General features: G+C 32.3%; 3 protein-coding genes across 12 annotated transcripts in view; 2 read left to right on the forward strand and 1 right to left on the reverse strand.

Moving 5' to 3' along the window:
* Positions 1 to 19,850, forward strand: part of LOC111057883 (gastrula zinc finger protein XlCGF57.1-like) — a 178,240-nt gene that overhangs the window by 22,432 nt on the left and 135,958 nt on the right. The window lies entirely within an intron of this gene.
* The window catches only part of LOC111045590 (gastrula zinc finger protein XlCGF57.1-like), a 126,704-nt gene that overhangs the window by 21,529 nt on the left and 85,325 nt on the right, over positions 1 to 19,850 (reverse strand). For 3 of the 10 annotated variants that reach the window (XM_039440822.1, XM_039440819.1, XM_039440823.1), the window contains one exon: positions 17,519 to 19,208. The exons of 1 other annotated variant lie outside the window; for it this stretch is intronic. In XM_039440822.1, coding sequence (XP_039296756.1) covers positions 17,935 to 19,208 — 1,274 coding nt within the window. In that variant the 3' untranslated portion in view covers positions 17,519 to 17,934. Of the gene's footprint in view, positions 1 to 6,071; positions 6,303 to 6,322; positions 7,400 to 17,518; positions 19,209 to 19,850 lie in introns of those variants that run through there. 6 more of the 10 variants (XR_005572886.1, XM_039440824.1, XM_039440825.1 and 3 more) reach the window with 6 other exon arrangements.
* The window catches only part of LOC120354281 (transcriptional repressor CTCF-like), a 170,828-nt gene that overhangs the window by 6,483 nt on the left and 144,495 nt on the right, over positions 1 to 19,850 (forward strand). Inside the window, exon 3 of the mRNA XM_039441185.1 lies at positions 11,311 to 11,358. The gene's annotated coding sequence lies outside the window, so the exon portion shown is untranslated. The remainder of the gene's footprint in view (positions 1 to 11,310; positions 11,359 to 19,850) is intronic.

The raw sequence follows: 19,850 nt of genomic DNA on the forward strand, positions 1-19,850 counted from the left end.
CGTCTACTATGCACTGTTTCATTCCCTTCTGTCATACGGAGTCACGTTTTGGGGAAACTCAACAGAATCAATTCAAATATTCCGAGTCCAAAAATGGGCCATTAGAGTTATGGTAGGTGAGACAGTGAGAACAAGCTGCCAATCTTACTTCAAAGAGCTTGAAATCCTTCCTCTCCCCAGCCTTTTCATTCTTGAATGTATTTGCTTGATAAAGAAAAATGAGAACGATTTGAATAGAGGATCTATGGTTCATTTCTATGAAACAAGGAGACGTCATCATCTTAGAGATGAACATCATGAACAACCCTTTTTGCTAGAGGTGCTAAGAGTTTAGGTATCAACCTTTTTATGCATTGCCTGACCATCTTAAAAATCTGGAATTTGGAAAATTTAGAAATGAGTTGAAGAAAGAGCTACTTAAATTTTGTTTTTATTCCGTAAATGAGTTTAATGAGTATTTCTCCTGCAATTGAGTAACTCTTTTACGAACTATATTGACATTAGAATTCAAATTGACAAATCCTTAATACCCCTTTAAAAGGAGGTCATGGGAAGCTTTAAAAAATATCAAATATCTGCATTAATTAATTATATTTCCACACTGTCAAAAACATAATTGGCATCGTTGTGGACCTAGAAAAAGATAGTACCACCGGCTTTGTCAAATGATATACAAGGATAGCAAAACCAAAGTTGATCAAATACTGTCATTATAACGTGGACCTCACTATAATACCGGCCTTAGTTTGTTATTTTTTTGATTTAATATAAGCTGATGTCTATAGTTGATTCCAATAGAGGCTCTTCTTGCCTCCCTCTGTCATGGCTACCCTTAGTTCGCCGTGTAACACATTGAGAGCGCTGAAAGTACACCAACAGCCGCTCTATGGTTTACTATATTGTAGCTCGTTGTATTCACTAGATAAACAACACAACAAAGGATAAACCAGGAACAAGCCTAAAAAACCTTTCTTTGTCTCATACAGCACCGTAATGCACATGCACAAGTAACGGTTTTTCCAGCTTTATAACAGACAACGAGCTAAAATTTATAGTAAACTATAGAGTGGCTGAGTGACCACTATTCCTGTTACGAATTGCACATGGGCAGCCATGACAGAGAGAGGCAAAAGCGGCGGAAAATTTGAATGGCCCTATTGATATAATGGAAACTTGCATAAAAGACAAGGTGCAAATCAGTTATATTTAATAAATAGTACATTGAATTTTCATTGAACATTTGAAATATATGTATTACAGTTGTTATACATTCATAAAATTAATTGTTTGAATTGCTTTACTTGAAGCCTTGGTGAAATTAATGTAGCCCAAGTTAGTGTTAATACTGCCAGAGAAAACTCCTAAAATATTTTGTAATTCTGTGATACTGCTTAGCCATACAAGTGGTCTACTAAGTTGAAATGCCATACCGTAACTGCAAAATTATGATTTTGAAAATTGGATTATCTTTCATGCTATTTTGAGTAGGGAATTCGAAAAAACTAGTTTATGGAGACGTTTCTTTGATACCAGCTTACGGTACTTATCTACATTATCTCTAAGTTCAAAACAAGAAGGCAAAGTATGATAGTCGATAAAATAAGAAACTAAGGTGGAAGGCCGGTATTAGACGGTAATATTTCTGTCATATGCAATAAGTTGTAGGAAATCATATTTTCATTTTTTTTCATGTTACCGTCTAATACTATTACGTAATCTAATACCTAATATGATCATAAAATATTAGCTGATGTCTATAGTTCATTCCAGTCAAGGAAGATGATTAGTAGGCTGATTAATATTCTAGTAATCATTATATTCATTCATAGTATACAAACAATTTGAGAATGGAAAAAGTCTAGAGAAGGATGGAGCTTTCTGCAGTAGTAGGGGTAAAGTGAGAGTTCTGGAGAAAAGCTGAAGAAAAGCTGCCCCAAACCTGGCTCAAATCTGATTCTTGGTTCTAACCTTGCCCAACCCAATGTAATCTGATCTAACCTAACCTAGCCATACCCCTAATCTCACAATAAACCTCAAATGAAGATTTCCCACTTTTTTGGAAAAAAAACTAGATCCAGCTTTTTTTTATTTCTTGAATAACTAAGAAACCGTTAATTTTACAAAAAAATTACAAGAGTAACTTTTTCCAGTAAATCTAATAACGAATCCATTGACACCCCATTTGTCAAGATTGAACAAAAATGAGGATCTCATAGGAAAACTAGATCCAGCTTTTTTCAATTTCTTGAATAACTAAGAAACCGTTAATTTTACAAAAAATCTACAAGAATAACTTTTTCCAGTAAATCTAATTACAAATCCATTGACATCCCATTTGTCAAGATTGAACAAAAAATAAGGATCTCATGGGAAAACTAGATCCAGCTTTTTTCAATTTCTTTAATAACTAAGAAACCATCAATTTTACAAAAAATTTACAAGAATAACTTTTTCCTGTAAATCCATTTGTCAAGATTGAACAGAAAATATGGAAAAAGTAGATCCAATTTCTTGAATAACTAAGAATAATTTTTTCAGTAAATCCATATTTGTCAAGGGATCCTAACTCTGAAACTGAGCAACAAGCATTTTTATGTTGAGACCCTTCTTAAACCTCAGCACTAAACCCCCCCCCCCTGTGGAGGGGGGGGGGCTTGACCCTCTGTCTTTAACCAACTAAGTTTGAACTACTTGAAAACTCACCTCAGGTTGTATTAAACATTTATTATAAAAATAGATCATGAGTGTTGATAAATTTGGTCGATATTTGTATGATAAAGATAATAATAGCGATATTAATGTTGATATCAAAAATTTGATTCAGAATTTTTTCCATTTTTTACAATGTATACCATTAGCTGCAACTTTCATACCAAACATCAATCTCAATAATGAAAAAGAATGGAAGTATATGACTGATCCAAACTTAATCCAACAATTCTCACTTTCTTCTGGAATCTCTTTTAAAGAATGGTATGAAAAAAATGTAATAAATATAGGTGAAAAATCTTAGGTTTAGGTGAGTACACCCAGAAAGAAATTGTAGATGTAGGTGAGTACACCCAGAAAAAATGTAGGTTTGGTTACCCAGTCCAAGAATATTATTCAACTTTAATGAAAAATCTAAGCTCATATAGATAACACTATATCATCACAGTCAGTATTTTGCTTTGAAAGAAGCTAATAAATCAAATAATAATATAAAATGCTTTAAAATTAAATTTGAAGAAAATTCTATGGGAAGACAAGAACAATTCTACAAATTAATGGGATGATACTGAAGGTAAAATATTGATACATTTGTAGATAATACTTTTGATTTGAATATTGTCTAGTTCTTTGTTATTTTATAGAATATTTATAATACTCTTTTTACTGTTCCACTCAGTGGTGTATATTCAAACTCATTATCATAGAGGATTAAACAGTAGGCACTGGTTTTTTCTGAGAAATTATTTGTTGTTTCCAATGTCAACTTTATGTCTATTGCATCAGATTTCAATAGTTCATTTTGCTTACTACAGTCTATAACAACCAATGGTGCATATTCATCAAATGTTTTATACTCAATCGATGTACTGCTGTTATAAGGATAGTATTCATTTTGGAATTCAGAGAACATGTGATACAATAAATGTTTATTACCAACAATATTTTCATAGGGGAATGATTGAGCATTTAAATAGAGATTAACATTTTTCAGATTACAGAAATCGAAATGTGACCTGTTAGCAGTTATAACATTTTTCCTATTCTTTTGAAATCCAAGAATAATGAATCTAGGTTTCAATATGTTTGAAGTTGTCTTAACTGTCCATTGAAGATTAGTAGTTTCAGGTAATTGTGGAAATTCATGCAATTCCCATGATCTGAATGGAATGGTAATTGGTATATCACTATGTGTTAAACTCAGCAGATCAAGACGAACAGTGTCAGAAGCATGTATGTAGGGTACTTTCCATTGTAGTTTTGTAATATCAATTTTCACTGATTTTGCTGTCTCTGATTCAATACAATTTAAGTCTGATGATGATCTTAATAGAACAATTTCCTGACGAACATTTAATAGAACTTTTCTATAGTCTTCCATTACACCTAACCACATATCCAAAGGAATGCAGAAGCAGAATTTATCTAAACTCTTCCATCCAGTCAACTTCCATCCTGCATTCTCCATAATTTTTTCATTGAGTTTTGATTGACGTAGATAGTTTTTCATGGTGTTGTCAATCCTACATTATGTGTGCGATCAACTTCAACCCCTCCCATTCATATCTGATTTCATCAAATAGGTATGCAACTCCATTATTGATAAGTGAAAAGTCCTTGGTTTCAACATCATTCTTATCTTTCACTTTGATTTTGCCTTCAATTATGAGAAAACTTCTACTTGGAAGTGTATAAATATCTTCTTGTTTTAAACTAATTCGAATTTCATCATTGTAATTAAATGTCTGTTGAATATATGGTGTGTGAGTGATATACTCATATTTGATAATACTCTCATCAAGATGTACACTCTGATCAACAAGTAATATATCCGACTTGACTTCTTTCTTATACATTTTTATTATATATATTTTCTCTTCTCAATACAACCTGAGGTGAGTTTTCAAGTAGTTCAAACTTAGTTGGTTAAAGACAGTATTATTATTTGATTTATTAGCTTCTTTCAAAGCAAAATACTGACTGTGATGATATAGTGTTATCTATATGAGCTTAGATTTTTCATTAAAGTTGAATAATATTCTTGGACTGGGTAACCAAACCTACATTTTTTCTGGGTGTACTCACCTACATCTACAATTTCTTTCTGGGTGTACTCACCTAAACCTAAGATTTTTCACCTATATTTATTACATTTTTTTCATACCATTCTTTAAAAGAGATTCCAGAAGAAAGTGAGAATTGTTGGATTAAGTTTGGATCAGTCATATACTTCCATTCTTTTTCATTATTGAGATTGATGTTTGGTATGAAAGTTGCAGCTAATGGTATACATTGTAAAAAATGGAAAAAATTCTGAATCAAATTTTTGATATCAACATTAATATCGCTATTATTATCTTTATCATACAAATATCGACCAAATTTATCAACACTCATGATCTATTTTTATAATAAATGTTTAATACAACCTGAGGTGAGTTTTCAAGTAGTTCAAACTTAGTTGGTTAAAGACAGAGGGTCAAGCCCCCCCCCCTCCACAGGGGGGGGGGGGTTTAGTGCTGAGGTTTAAGAAAGGGTCTCAACATAAAAATGCTTGTTGCTCAGTTTCAGAGTTAGGATCCCTTGACAAATAATGGATTTACTGAAAAAATTATTCTTAGTTATTCAAGAAATTGGATCTACTTTTTCCATATTTTCTGTTCAATCTTGACAAATGGATTTACAGGAAAAAGTTATTCTTGTAAATTTTTTGTAAAATTGATGGTTTCTTAGTTATTAAAGAAATTGAAAAAAGCTGGATCTAGTTTTCCCATGAGATCCTTATTTTTTGTTCAATCTTGACAAATGGGATGTCAATGGATTTGTAATTAGATTTACTGGAAAAAGTTATTCTTGTAGATTTTTTGTAAAATTAACGGTTTCTTAGTTATTCAAGAAATTGAAAAAAGCTGGATCTAGTTTTCCTATGAGATCCTCATTTTTGTTCAATCTTGACAAATGGGGTGTCAATGGATTCGTTATTAGATTTACTGGAAAAAGTTACTCTTGTAATTTTTTTGTAAAATTAACGGTTTCTTAGTTATTCAAGAAATAAAAAAAAGCTGGATCTAGTTTTTTTCCAAAAAAGTGGGAAATCTTCATTTGAGGTTTATTGTGAGATTAGGGGTATGGCTAGGTTAGGTTAGATCAGATTACATTGGGTTGGGCAAGGTTAGAACCAAGAATCAGATTTGAGCCAGGTTTGGGGCAGCTTTTCTTCAGCTTTTCTCCAGAACTCTCACTTTACCCCTACTATCTGCTTTGTCTAATGATAGACAAGGATAGAAACCACCATTAATAAGGGGCTGAATATAGAACTCTGCAGTCTATTGTGATACATTTTCAGCGAATGTTTTTTTACAATGGAATTAGATGTAACATTCACAAAAATAGAATAAGCAGATTATGGGAAATGAATATGATGAATAGTAAATGAAGATGAAATGGAACAAGAAAGCAATGAGAATGCGTACATGTGTTCACAGAATGCTTAGCTAGAAGTTGTTTCTCCTGTATGTGTTCTGATATGTTTATCAAATTACCTAACTGGGCACATTTATAATCTCAAAATTTGCAGTTGAAAGGAGTTTCTCCTGTAGCCTATGTATTCTGATTTGAGTTTTCAAAGTACTTGAACGAGCAGTTTTGACATCACAGAATTCGCAGCTGAAAGGTATTTCTCCTCTACGTGTTCTGATATGTGCTTTCAACGAACCTAACTGGGCACATTTATAGTCTCAAAATTTGCAGTTGAAAGGAGTTTCTCCTGTATGTGTTCTGATATGAGTTTTCAAAGTACTTGAACGAGCAGTTTTGAAATCACAAAATTCGCAGCTGAAAGGTTTTTCTCCTGTATGTGTTCTGATATGTGCTTTCAAAGTACCTAACTGGGCACATTTATATTCACAAAATTTGCAGCTGAAGGGAGTTTCTCCTGTATGTGTTCTGATATGTTTTTTCAAATTACCTAACTGGGCACATTTATAGTCACAAAATTTGCAGCTGAAGGGAGTCTCTCCTGTATGTGTTCTGATATGAGTTTTCAAAGTACCTAACTGGGCACATTTATATTCACAAAATTTGCAGCTGAAGGGAGTTTCTCCTGTATGTGTTCTGATATGAGTTTTCAAAGTACTTAAACGAGCAGTTTTGAAATCACAAAATTTGCAGCTAAAAGGAGTTTCTCCTGTATGTGTTCTGATATGTGCTTTCAAAACACCTAGCTGGGCACATTTATATTAACAAAATTTGCAGCTGAAGGGAGTTTCTCCTTTATGTGTTCTGATATGTTTTTTCAAATTACCTAACAGGGCACATTTATAGTCACAAAAATTGCAGCTGAAGGGAGTTTCTCCTGTATGTGTTCTGATATGAGTTTTCAAATTACACGAATGAGCTGTTCTGAAATCACAAAATTCGCAGCTGAATGGTTTTTTCTCAGTGTGTTTCCTAATGTGTCTCTTCAAATCACCAAACCTTGGTGTTTTATAGCTACAGTGAGCACAGCTGTAGAGCTTGGTATTTTTGCCAGTCACAGATGACTCAGTGCACTGTTCCACTGGAGATGGAGAGATTGAATGCTCATTCAGTCCACCCACTTCTGTTGCACAGTCTCGGCCAGATGTGCTGCAGTTTGAATGCCACATCTCTGGTTCGGTCTTTACTGAATTCTCTTCAGCATCCTGCTCATCTGAAATAATCAATAATAGAACTGGTGGATTATGGAGATCGAATATTCAGGGTTAATGAATATTGTTGAACCAGCTCCATATTACTCGAGAATAATTTGACAGTGGGTTTCTTTGTGGGAACCAACCTATTCAAATAAGAAAACTACTTTTCTGTCACCTCAAAATTCTGGTATGCCTTCTCAAATTCAATTTCATTCTTCTAGATTGGAAGCTGGTCTTAATATGATACATGATTTTGATACAGAATTTCACTACAAAGATGATATACAGAATTGATAATACATGAATGGAATAAATAAGTACATTGAAAATCTAAATAACCAAATTGTACTTTTACAAGTGTCAGTTGGCAATTATACTGACATCTAATCACATATTGAACAATTAAAACAGAAAGTTTTGATGTGTCAGATTTTATTCTTTTGCCAACTTATTCCATTTTCATATAATTTACTAGTATATTTGAATGTGCATACCTTCGAAACTGTTTGAGATATCGATGTTTGGTTTTTGCGATTAATTATGTTTTGAAATTCTTTATCATTTGACCACCTTTCCACCTGACCACATTGATTCGAAATGTCAGTTCCTAGATGGTGAACCAAAATTGTTATTTGACAGGGAAGTAGTTTTTTCAATTCAAATAGGATCCCCAATTTGACTGCTATCAAATTATCCTTGATTCATTTTGCTCTGAGCATGATTTACATGAGGCAAACATCCCATTCAGGAGTATGACTTACACAGGAGTTTCCATTGGCAAATATTGAGCAACTTCATGTAAGAAAGCTGCACACTATCTAATCACTAAAGCAAAGTGTGTAGACCCTGATTAATCAATAATTGAGTAGTAATAGAATGAGTTCTGACGTTATTCTTTATATTTAAATAACGATTAGCCTCCTGCTTGGCATCAGTCGGTAAAGCATGAGATTTGATATAATTATATAATTAGGTCGTGGTTTTTTAATAGGATTCAGTCTCAAAATCTTGATAGGCCTAGATATGGGCTTCTCCTATAACTCTTGTAATTCAATAAAAAATAAATATATATAAATATGATACTTATACTATAGTGTTGAGGAATAAAAAATAAATTGCACACCATAAACGTTTCATACATATATTAAACAAATAATGCAAAAAATAGATCGAGGCAAAAAATATATAAAGAGCGATAAAAAAAAATATAATATAAAATAGAACAATAATTGAAATCAGTAAAATATCACAGGCTAATTTTATATTCTAGATTTATGGCACGAATCATTACCATGTGCCTTTATCTTAAAATCATATGCATTCTTTTGCATGTAGCTGCGATATGCGCTTGCTAATACTTGTCGACTTGGACAATTCAATTAAAAATATGTGCTTTAAGATCAGCTTGATAAATTAGCCACTAATAATCCAAATATATATATATTAAAATCTCTAGTACTTAGTAGATTTCTTTATATCGAATATATATTTTTATCTCAGGGTGCAAGATTCGGCACCTGACGGAATAGGTAGAGCCATTCATCTAGTGAATTAGAGCTATAACAAACTATTGCAAATTATATTGCAAAAATTAAATATCATATGCATATGTTTTAATAGCCTAGATTTTATACTTCTTTGATTCCATAGAAATTTCTGAAATGTATTGATCTATCTTTTTCTTTCAATAAAGTACCTTTAATACTAATTTTTACTTGCGCAAGTATTACTCTTATTAATTTCTTAATTTATAATAAAAACCCTTTCGGCGAGCTAGCTTTGATTATTAGATTAATTCGAAGCACTAGGGCGCCCCTCACTAATTCAATATTTATCACTCACGTGTCGAAAATCTTCTTATAAGCCGCCAATGTCGATCCAACTCCATGTGGTCCGGGAATATGTTAGCCGGAATCGTCTCTTCCAAGGGGTTATAAATTTATTTAAAAATGAAAATGACTTCTGCTTTACAATAGCATCACGAAGTCTTTTAAGAAATTTAATAATTTAATTTAACTTTAACTTTTACAAAATCATTAGCAAGGTACTACGCTCTAAAATATTTGGGGTCCTCTTATGGTGGCATTTGGTTGGCGAGTGCTGGTTCTCCTTTCTCAATTTTACAAATCTTATTTCCGACTTTCAAATCAACATAAAATTTGAATATCTTAGTCCTCCGCCATTTAGGTTCAAATAGATCTTACAAAAAATACCAAAATATTACTTAGATTGTACGATTAATAATTTCTTTGCTTTCGAGCCATATCGATAACATAGACTATACAAAGTTTTAACACAAAATCCAGTACATTTATATAAATATATAGAAATATTTTTGAATTGGCCTACAGTTGCCGTTTGCTATTGGTGCATGCAAATTTTATTCGGTATTCATGCGCCTGGTACCTCCTATTTCCTGAATACACTTAATTATTTTTATTTGGTTTATTGGTTATGCTCTTTACATGCTAGCTAATATTCTATACATTAATATTAATTTCATGCTACCTAATAATTAGCCACGTGATCAGGTGTTTTTTCACATTGCACACTATTTGACTGCAATAGAGCTCTGCCAAGGGGTTTTGGTCAGATTCTATGTTTCTCGATTTGATCGATCTCTAGGTCACCGATCCGTGAATACATGTACCTAACCTCAATCTTCAAAATATTTTATATAATAATCTATTTGTGAGCAACAGAATTCCTTCAAATCCTTTTTAGGTTTTTTGTACCATTAAGCCAGAACAAGCTGATGCTATCTAATCTTAGTTATTATCTATTTGGCGATATTAGCCGGTTACTTTATTTTCAGACCTATTACTGTTTCGGTTAGGGATTTTTATCTACCCAAATTCGATACTTTACAGAGTCTAATTGATTAATTAATTAATTCAATAAATAAATTGGATTGTTATTCAAAAACAATCTTTCCTTACCAACTAACACTTTTGGCTTATTCTAATCATCTATAATAATGTAAATGGCAAATCCATGCTGAGTTCTTTTTTCAAACATTTTGGTGAACACACTTCAATAAAATACTGAAATGAATATCAACATAAGAACGTTACACATTCTGTACATACACAGACTTTTCTATTAAGGCTGGCCACTAATGGTTGAACGAGCATGCGCACATACACAGTTGACTCAATTGTTTTGTCATTACAGCTGTGATCACAACAAAACGCTTCAAGCAAGATTTGTTGAGGTTAGGTTTTTGTATTTGCAATTCATGTTGTTCATTTTTTCATCGCTTTTCTATTTGAGGTTAAATTATTCTTCCATCCTTAAGAAATGTAATTTACAGTACTTTATTTATTGTTTGTTTATTTTATGATGGAAGCATCTATCTGATTTTGTTCAACCGTTAGTGGCCAGCCTAAGAAAAACTATATTCAGGAGACAAGCATTCTAAACATCTCTTTTACCTTTCCTAGCTAACCCTAACCTCATTTAATATATTACATTTATTAGGAGCATGGTTTACATGAGGCAGACAGCCCATTCAGTAGCACCATTTACACTGATTCTCTACTTCCAAACATTAAAAAGCTCTTTGAAAAAAACCCAACAAGCTATCTAATCCCTCAAGCAAAGTGTGTGGACCCTGATCAACAATGATTTGAGAAGTAATAGAATGAATCTCACCATATGACTCCTCTTTTATGAAGATTGAATTGAGAAAGAGGAATGTGAAACCACGGTATTTAGATGAAAACGGTAGGGGTCATGAAATGTGTGCGCAGTGGCCAGCCAGCTAGATTGATCATCGCCACCAACCGACGTTTTCAACACCTATTAGAAATTTATGAAACGTATTTTTTGTTAAAACCAGATGATTGGATATAAAATGACGTCAGCTACACCGGAAATTTAGCACAAACATGCGCGTGACACCTACCGTCTTCTTCTATATACCGTGTGTGAAACTAATCACATCAAAGAAGAGCCACAACCAACCTCCAATCAGGCATGTGTTTTATCTTTACTAGAAAAATATATTACTGTAGTAATACCTTATAATAATTTTATTATATTTTTTTCGATTAATCATTTCATTCAATATTTTATTAATAATTATTGAACAAGAATCCCAAATACATCGAATACATCCAATACGACGAAACTTAACGATTCATAACCTGAACGGTACCGTAGCTGATAAGAGAGAGAAACGATTAGCGACTGCCTCTAGCCAACTCTCAGATAGAACTGAATGATAATGAAATGCAGATATATTATATTATGAAATGATTATTAGTGGAAGACCAACTGTATGAATATATTGAAGTATGTATTAATAGTTATTTGTGCAACTAGTGCGCAAAGTGACAGTTTGCTGCACCGAAAGAAACGTTTACGCCCGAGCCGTAGGCGAGGGCGGAATGGTTTCTTGAGTGCAGCAGAGGAACTTTGCGCACGTATTTCACATTAAGTTTTTCCTACAGTTACCATTGAATATGAAAAGTGGGTAATTATGGGTAAAATTGCCTGAAATCCATCAAATAACTTAGTAGTGTTTGAATGGGGAGGCGGCTGTGTGGTGTGTGCTGTGGTGGCACTGTGCTGTTGCTGTCCTCCTTATAATATATAATAGTAATAATTAGCGCGTTGTGCTTGGTTGCACCTCTGCTCACTATAGCAGCCCAGTCACTGTTACCAACTTCATTTTGATTTTGCTGCACTGTTGCTCCATATAACCTACTAAGTATTTTTGCGTTGCCATGTTGCAAATCTGGAGTGCAGAAAATTTTTTCCGCACTAGAGCGGAAAAGTGATTCTTTGCGTTCTGTAATCAGTGCAGCAATGGCCACTTTTCAACGTAACTGTAGGAAAAAATTATTTTGTTGTGATGATCTGTGTTTTTTGCAATTTTGATAATGATACAGAGTGTTATGACATTTATGTAACATGTATTTGATTATGTTCTAAATTTTTAAGAATGGATTAAATTTTATTATTTGAATAGTGAATAAATGGAAATGAAATTATTAAATACTTTATTAAAATTTTTGTATTGATGTCTCTATTGAATTTAAAGAAATTTCACAACTTATGTATTGCTGACTGTATATTAAGATGTTAACAAATAAATAATTTATTGAAATTATTTCATTTTCATACTGATTACAAACTTGTAAATAACTTTTATGTGCATTAGATTGTATTGGTAGCCTAATCAAATTTTTATTTTTAGTTTATAAGCATATTAAAATAACAGGTACAGCATGGACGTTAACTTCAAAATAATTATCGTGTGAATCTCAAAATCTACAACACAAGGGAATGCCATGAAGAGTGTTAAGAACATTTGGGTGATTTTCGAACTGGTGTGACTCATTAATGGATTGCCGACGCCAATGACTATGCCTATTGCTGACTACGCAAGTCAAGCTTCTGCACTACTACATTACCTGGAGGTAATTGCCATCCATGTCCAAGTTCGCAACTTTAAACTCAAATAACAGTCACTGTATCATGAAAGAAACTGATTCAAAACAAAAAATCCTCACCTAAATTAATCCTGTATGCTGAACTCTAAACCTTGAAAGCTGAAAATATCAAAAAACCAAACCCTACCTGAGTTAATCCTGTATGCAGCGTCTATCTATTTTCCAAAAAAACAAGTTACATTGTCATTTCAAGCCTGAAATGTACACTGTATGTATGATGAACAATTTACGTGACTTTGAGTGAGCTTGACATGCACCCATCCACTAAGAGCATGAGGCAATGCTAACAGATGTCACCTGTATCGAGCTTGGCATGCATCAGTCGACTACAAGCATGAGGCCATGCTAATAGATGTCCACGCGTATCCATCCAGATAAGCCCAACACTGGAGTCACACTTAACTGAAATTCATACTGAGTGCCTTAATGGAATGTTTTCAAAATTTGCATCGATAAAAAATCAACCGCGTCAACAGTGAAAGAAATGGACTGTTTTCAAAATTCGCATCAATAAAAAATCAACCACGTTAATAGTGAAAGAAATGGACATTTTTTAATTTATTGCAATTTTATGTGAAAATTGAATGTAACAATTCATCAATTCATTTAAAAAATTCTGTTCAACATACTAAATTGTTATGCAATAACATTTGAATTTTCTATCTATTAAACTTATGTAAAATTTCAATAATATTATTCTTTAAATATATTAAATTTTCTGTTGAGATAATTTCCTTGAATTATAAAGCTAAATCAAAAAATAATTTTGATATTCTATACTTTCAAATATGGTTTGGAAATATATAACAAATGCTATTGATGAATTTTTATAATAATTTTCAATTATAAGTTGACATGTAATGTTTGTGTAGAAAAAATTGTTCCTGTTCTCAAATTTAATTTCAACAATTTCCATTTGTTACAATGTAATGTTTTTTTTTTTTTAATTCTCAAACAGCAAAATTTTTTATGTCGAGAGGGGATTTTTTTCTGGATCAAATTTAATTTCAACAATTTCCATTTGTTACAATGTAATGTTTTTTTTTTTTAATTCTTAAACAGTAAAATTTTTTATGTCGAGAGGGGAATTTTTTCTGGATTAAAATTGAATCTTCAATTCGATATTCAAAATATTAATAAAACTTGATAGCAAATATTGGTGTAATCGATATAAGGACTAAGCTTTTCACAGGGAATTTATCATATATACTAGTGTTGAACATTCCACTGAATCACTGTAACAAAGTTCTATTTCTGAATAAACATATAATTCTAAACAATATAAAGGTTGATTAAATTTAGAATAACTTTAAAAATAAAGTTTTATTGAAAACAATAGATAATAATGTTTGTAGACTTGTGTTCTTTGCTAATTGGCAATCGATGATGATGTGTCTCAGCTTCACCGGAAAAGCTTCTTGTTCTTCTCTCTCAAACTTTTTAATGGCTGGCTTATGTTAGGAGTGTTGTCTTCTGTTAAAATTTTCCTAAATAATTGAAATTTAAGATGTATGAGATGATGTAATTTAAGATTTGTGAGTATGTGTCATTTATTGTAGTATGTGTCATTTATTTTTAAAGCCATAAGCCTGTTTTGAAACCTGTAAACGATAGATAAGTATTCTTAATCTATAACTTATATATTTTAATTTTGATTTTGAAGTAATAATTTCTGAAATTTTGTGGAAGATGTTGGAATCTGTTTTGATGAACAGAACAAACATATTAGTAGCCTCAATCATGTTCAATCTATGTTTGATCCATGTATGATTATTTGTTCTGGTGTGAACTGAAAGTTTTGAATCATTTTTTAATAAATTATAATTGAATTTGCTCTGAACTGGATTTCTTATTCATAAGCATTAGATCCATTCATGATATATCAAGATATTAGTTTATTAGGAACCGATGACTTTCCTTAGGTGATAGGTGAATGCTATCCAACCTATTAGGATAAATTGGTAGCACGTCAGAATAGATATATCTTCTCTATTTTAATGAAGGAGTAAGTACTATTTGAAAAATAATCTAGATCTAATGTGATTGTGTTACTGTATTTTATGAAGTATCTCCTTAGATTACCCTAGAGTTTCTTATACAAAGTTCAAATACCATTTAATTTTTTTATTTATATCCCTCAGCTAGAATTTTATATATGTTTCAACCTTTTCTACACTCAATTTATTTATTGATTTGAAACTATTATAGCTTCAGTTATGACAATTTTGGTGTTGTATATAATTATATATATAAGGTCAATATAATTTATCATTCCTTCTATAAGGCAGATCCAAATCTAATACTTTTTCAAATCAGTTATTAAATTCTAAAAGTTTCAAACTTTTCTATAGGAAATATATGTTTCTCTATTTCAAGCTGGTATACTCTAAAAATCAAATCAAATACTACTAGATTTGAATATTTTTATAGGTTTGTAATATTCTAGCATTTAGGGGTGAGCTCCTATAGCAAAATGATTAGGCATATTCTCAGCTCACATGAAATTCATGATAGCACTTCAAATAGTGTTGTTTAATGTTACACAATTTTTATAAATAATTTTTTCAGTGATTATAATGGAATAAAGCCATAATTCTATGTACGAGAATACATAAATATATATAATAAATACAGAGTAAAATAATATGAATAGTTTTCTCTTATATATCTCAGACATTTCTCTCAAACACAATTATTCATACAACTATAAATCAATTATTTCTATGAGGGCCATTTTCAATGCATTTGAGTTCAAACTAAAATGGAACAGCTTTTATGAGAAATACATTTTCACCAGTGTAAAAATACATTGTTTGAGAAATAAAAATAAAATATTGACATTCTTATACTATAGTTATTCATTTACTATAGTAATTATTATTGTAACACTTGCATCCATAACTGAAATGATCTGTTGAAAAATGTTTAAATATAATTATATTTTTCATTCACTGTATAGATTGCCACCCTCTTGCACTAGAAAGTTAGGTATCATTTTAGTATTGTAACCTAGAAATCAGACTTGCCACCCTTTTGAACTGGAACTGTAATGAAGGTTAAACAGAGTAACGGCCAGCAACAGTCACAGTTATAACATAGTTAATCAAAAGTATTCTTTGAGTATCTATAGTGAGGTCCACGTTATAATGGTAGAGTACGATTTGCAATGGTGTTGCTATCCTTGTCTATCGTTCAACAAATGTGAAAGAGTTAGGGGTTAGGTTTTATTTAGGTTATATTTGATAATGTTTCATTAGGATAGGTTAGGTTTTTGCTTTAAAATTGCAATATGCTAGAAGGGGCTAGGGTCTAGGTAGAGTTATGTTTTTTGATGTTTCGAAGGTAAAAGGATTGGTTAGGGGGTTAGGATTTTGCTTTGAACCACATGTTTGTGAACATGTTCATGAAATGAACCACATGTTTATGTTTTGTTCTAAAGATGACGAATAAATCCAAAGTATTGAATGTGAAAGGGTTAGAGGTTAGGTTTAATTTGGTTTATATTTAATAATGTGTTATTAGGATAGGTTAGGTTTTTGCTTTGAAATTGCAATATGCTAGAAGGGGCTAGGGTGCAGTTAGAGTTATGTTTTTTGATGTTTCAAATGTGAAAGAATAGGTTAGGGGGTTAGGATTTTGCTTTGAAATCTGAATTATTAAATGTGAAGGGGTTAGGGGTTACTGGTTAGGTTTTTTTGGATTATATTCAATAATGTTTCATAAGGTTAGTTTAGGTTTTTGCCATAAATTGCAATATGCTAGAAAGGGCTAGGGTCCAGGTAGAATTATGCTTTTTGATATTTCAAAGGTGGAAAAATAGGTTAGGATTTTGAAATTGTAATATGCTGGAAGGGATTAGAGGTTTTTCAAATAGTAATATTTATTGATGTTTTAAATGTAGAAGGGGAGGTTGAGGGTTCGGTTTTTGTTTTGAAATGACAATATGCTGACTTAGTTATAGTGTTTTTTAACATCAGTTAAATAACAACTGTTATATTTTATTAATTATATTTTCCAAAAGTACTCTTTCTTTTATTGAATAAAATGATAATATATTGATTATTATATTGGATTTAATGATAAATCATCATTGGATAATAATATCTTCATCAAATAGAATGATGATTGGCTCTAGTTACAGTGCTCGGTAACCATCATCACAAAGAACGTTACATTCAAAGAACTCACTGAATGGAACGGGAAAACCCCGTTGCTAACGCATGCGCGATACGGTGCTGTCTGAGACAGAGAGTGGTTTGTGAAGAATAAACAATAAGGACAAAGATATCTCCACAGAATCAATTTAGGCGAAATGTTCAATATTCTTGTCAAAATGTTCTCTGTGCAGCAATATTATCACCATTTACATAAAACTCTGTCAAAATAATTGCACGTTCCTCCCCAGTCCAATGATTAGTAAATGGCAATAGTGTTCACTATCACTTCAATCAGGACTTCCTATATATAGTATATAGGTAGTATATAGATAGTATAGGAGGTCCTGCTTCAATTGTGCAGAATTTAGAACAGCTGCCAACTCTTCAGTGCTGTAAAAGTTAACTTTCAAATTTCCCTTGGGCACTCGCTCTGTCTGTGAAGAGTAGCTTTAGTGCTGCAAACAGCAACTTCCAAAATTTCCCGTTTCCCTGTGCCACTCTGTATATATTTGGCCCAGAAAAAGTGAATGTTTAAACCAAATCTGAACAGCTGTAGAGACTAATTAAATTGAAATTTTCAAAGATTCTTGCAACTGGAACTTTTGTTATTATTATTCTATGATCTAGATTTCTATGAAACAAAAGAAAGATTCACTCTATACTGTTAGCATTTATTGTGAATAAGCTGAATTGGAATAAAATATTCTGGTAATCATTATACTCATTCATAGTATACAAACAATTTGAGAATGGAAAGAGTCTAGAAAAGAATAGAGCTTTCTGCTTTGTCTAATGATAGACAAGGATAGAAACCAACATTAATAGGGGGCTCACTTTATAATGCAGCAGTCTAATGTGAGACATTTTCAGCAAGTGTTTTCTTAGTATGGAATTAGATGTAACATTTGAATAAGTGCATGTATGGTCACAGAATACTTAGCTAGGAGATGTTTCTCCTGTATGTGTTCTGATATGAGTTTTCAAATTACTTGATTGATCAGTTTTGAAATCACAGAATTCGCAGCTGAGACGTGTTTCTCCAATATGTGTTCTGATATGTACTTTCAAAGTACCTGACTGGGCACATTTATAATCACAAAAATCGCAGCTGAAGGGAGTTTCTCCTGTATGTGTTCTGATATGTGCTTTTAAAGAACTTGAACGAGCAGTTTTGAAATCACAAAATTCGCAGCTGAAGGGAGTTTCTCCTGTATGTGTTCTGATATGTCTTTTCAAAGAACTTGAACGAGCAGTTTTGAAATCACAAAATTCACAGCTGAAGGGAGTTTCTCCTGTATGTGTTCTGATATGTACTTTCAAAGTACCTGACTGGGCACATTTATAATCACAAAAATCGCAGTTGAAGGGAGTTTCTCCTGTATGTGTTCTGATATGTCTTTTCAAAGAACTTGAACGAGCAGTTTTGAAATCACAAAATTCACAGCTGAGAGGTTTTTCTCCTGTATGTGTTCTGATATGTGCTTCCAAAGTACTTGCATGAGCAGTTTTGAAATCACAAAAATCGCAGCTGAAAGGTTTTTCTCCTGTATGTGTTCTCATATGTACTTTCAAATGACCTGAATTAGCAGTTTTGAAATCACAAAAATTGCAGCTGAAAGGTGTTTCTCCTGTATGTGTTCTGATATGTCTTCTCAAATTACTTGATTCAGCACATTTATAGTCACACAAATTGCAGCTGAAGGGAGTTTCTCCTGTATGTGATCTGATATGTCTTTTCAAAGAACTTGAATCAGCAGTTTTAAAATCACAGAATTCGCAGCTGAAGGGAGTTTCTCCAGTATGTGTTCTGATATGTGCTTTTAAAGAACTTGAACGAGCAGTTTTGAAATCACAAAATTCGCAGCTGAAGGGAGTTTCTCCTGTATGTGTTCTGATATGCACTTTCAAATTACCTAACTGGGCACATTTATATTCACAAAATTTGCAACTGAAAGGTTTTTTTCCAGTGTGTTTTCGAATGTGTCTCTTCAAATGACTGAACCAGGGTGTTTTATAGCTACAGTGAGCACAGCTGTAGAGCTTGGTCTTTTTGCCAGCCACAGATGACTCAGTGCACTTCTCCACTGGAGAGGTTGAATGCTCATTCAGTCCACCCACTTCTGTTGCATAGTCTCGGCCAGATGTGCTGCAGTTTGTAGGCCACATCTCTGGTTCGGTCCTTACTGAATTCTCTTCAGCATCCTGCTCATCTGAAATAATCAATAATAGAACTGGTGGATTATGGAGATCAAATATTCAGGGTTAATGAAAATTGTTGAACCAGCTCCATATTACTCAAGAATAATTTGACAGTGGGTTTCTTTGTAGGAACCAACCAATTCAAATAAGAAAACTAATTTTCTGTCACCTCAAAATTTTGGTTTGCCATCTCAAATTCAACTTCATCCTTCTAAATTGGAAGGTGGTTGTATCATGAAACATGATATCAATACAGAATTTCACTACAAAAATGATAATACAGAATGAATAAAACAAAAATTGAATAAATGAGTACATAGAAAATCTGAACCATCAAATTGTACTTTTTCAAGTGTAGTTAACAATTATAGTGACATCTAATCCTGTATATATAGACACGACACCAACACCTTCTATAGTGGATAGTACATCTGAGCCCTATTTCACAAAGCAACAAGTCTTGTTAGCAACCATGGTTACTGACAGGTATTTTAGAATGACAAGTTTTCAGCTATCCTATACTATTGAACGAGCAATTTCTGTTTATATGTTTTGATGATTATATATTAAGATGTTTAAATGTTTAGATGTTTATATATCTGTATGTGACCGGATCTTGAAAACGGCTCTAACGATTCTCACGAAATTTGGAA

The sequence above is a fragment of the Nilaparvata lugens genome, chromosome 14 (genome assembly GCF_014356525.2).
Source record: "Nilaparvata lugens isolate BPH chromosome 14, ASM1435652v1, whole genome shotgun sequence".
Classification (NCBI taxonomy): domain Eukaryota; kingdom Metazoa; phylum Arthropoda; class Insecta; order Hemiptera; family Delphacidae; genus Nilaparvata; species Nilaparvata lugens.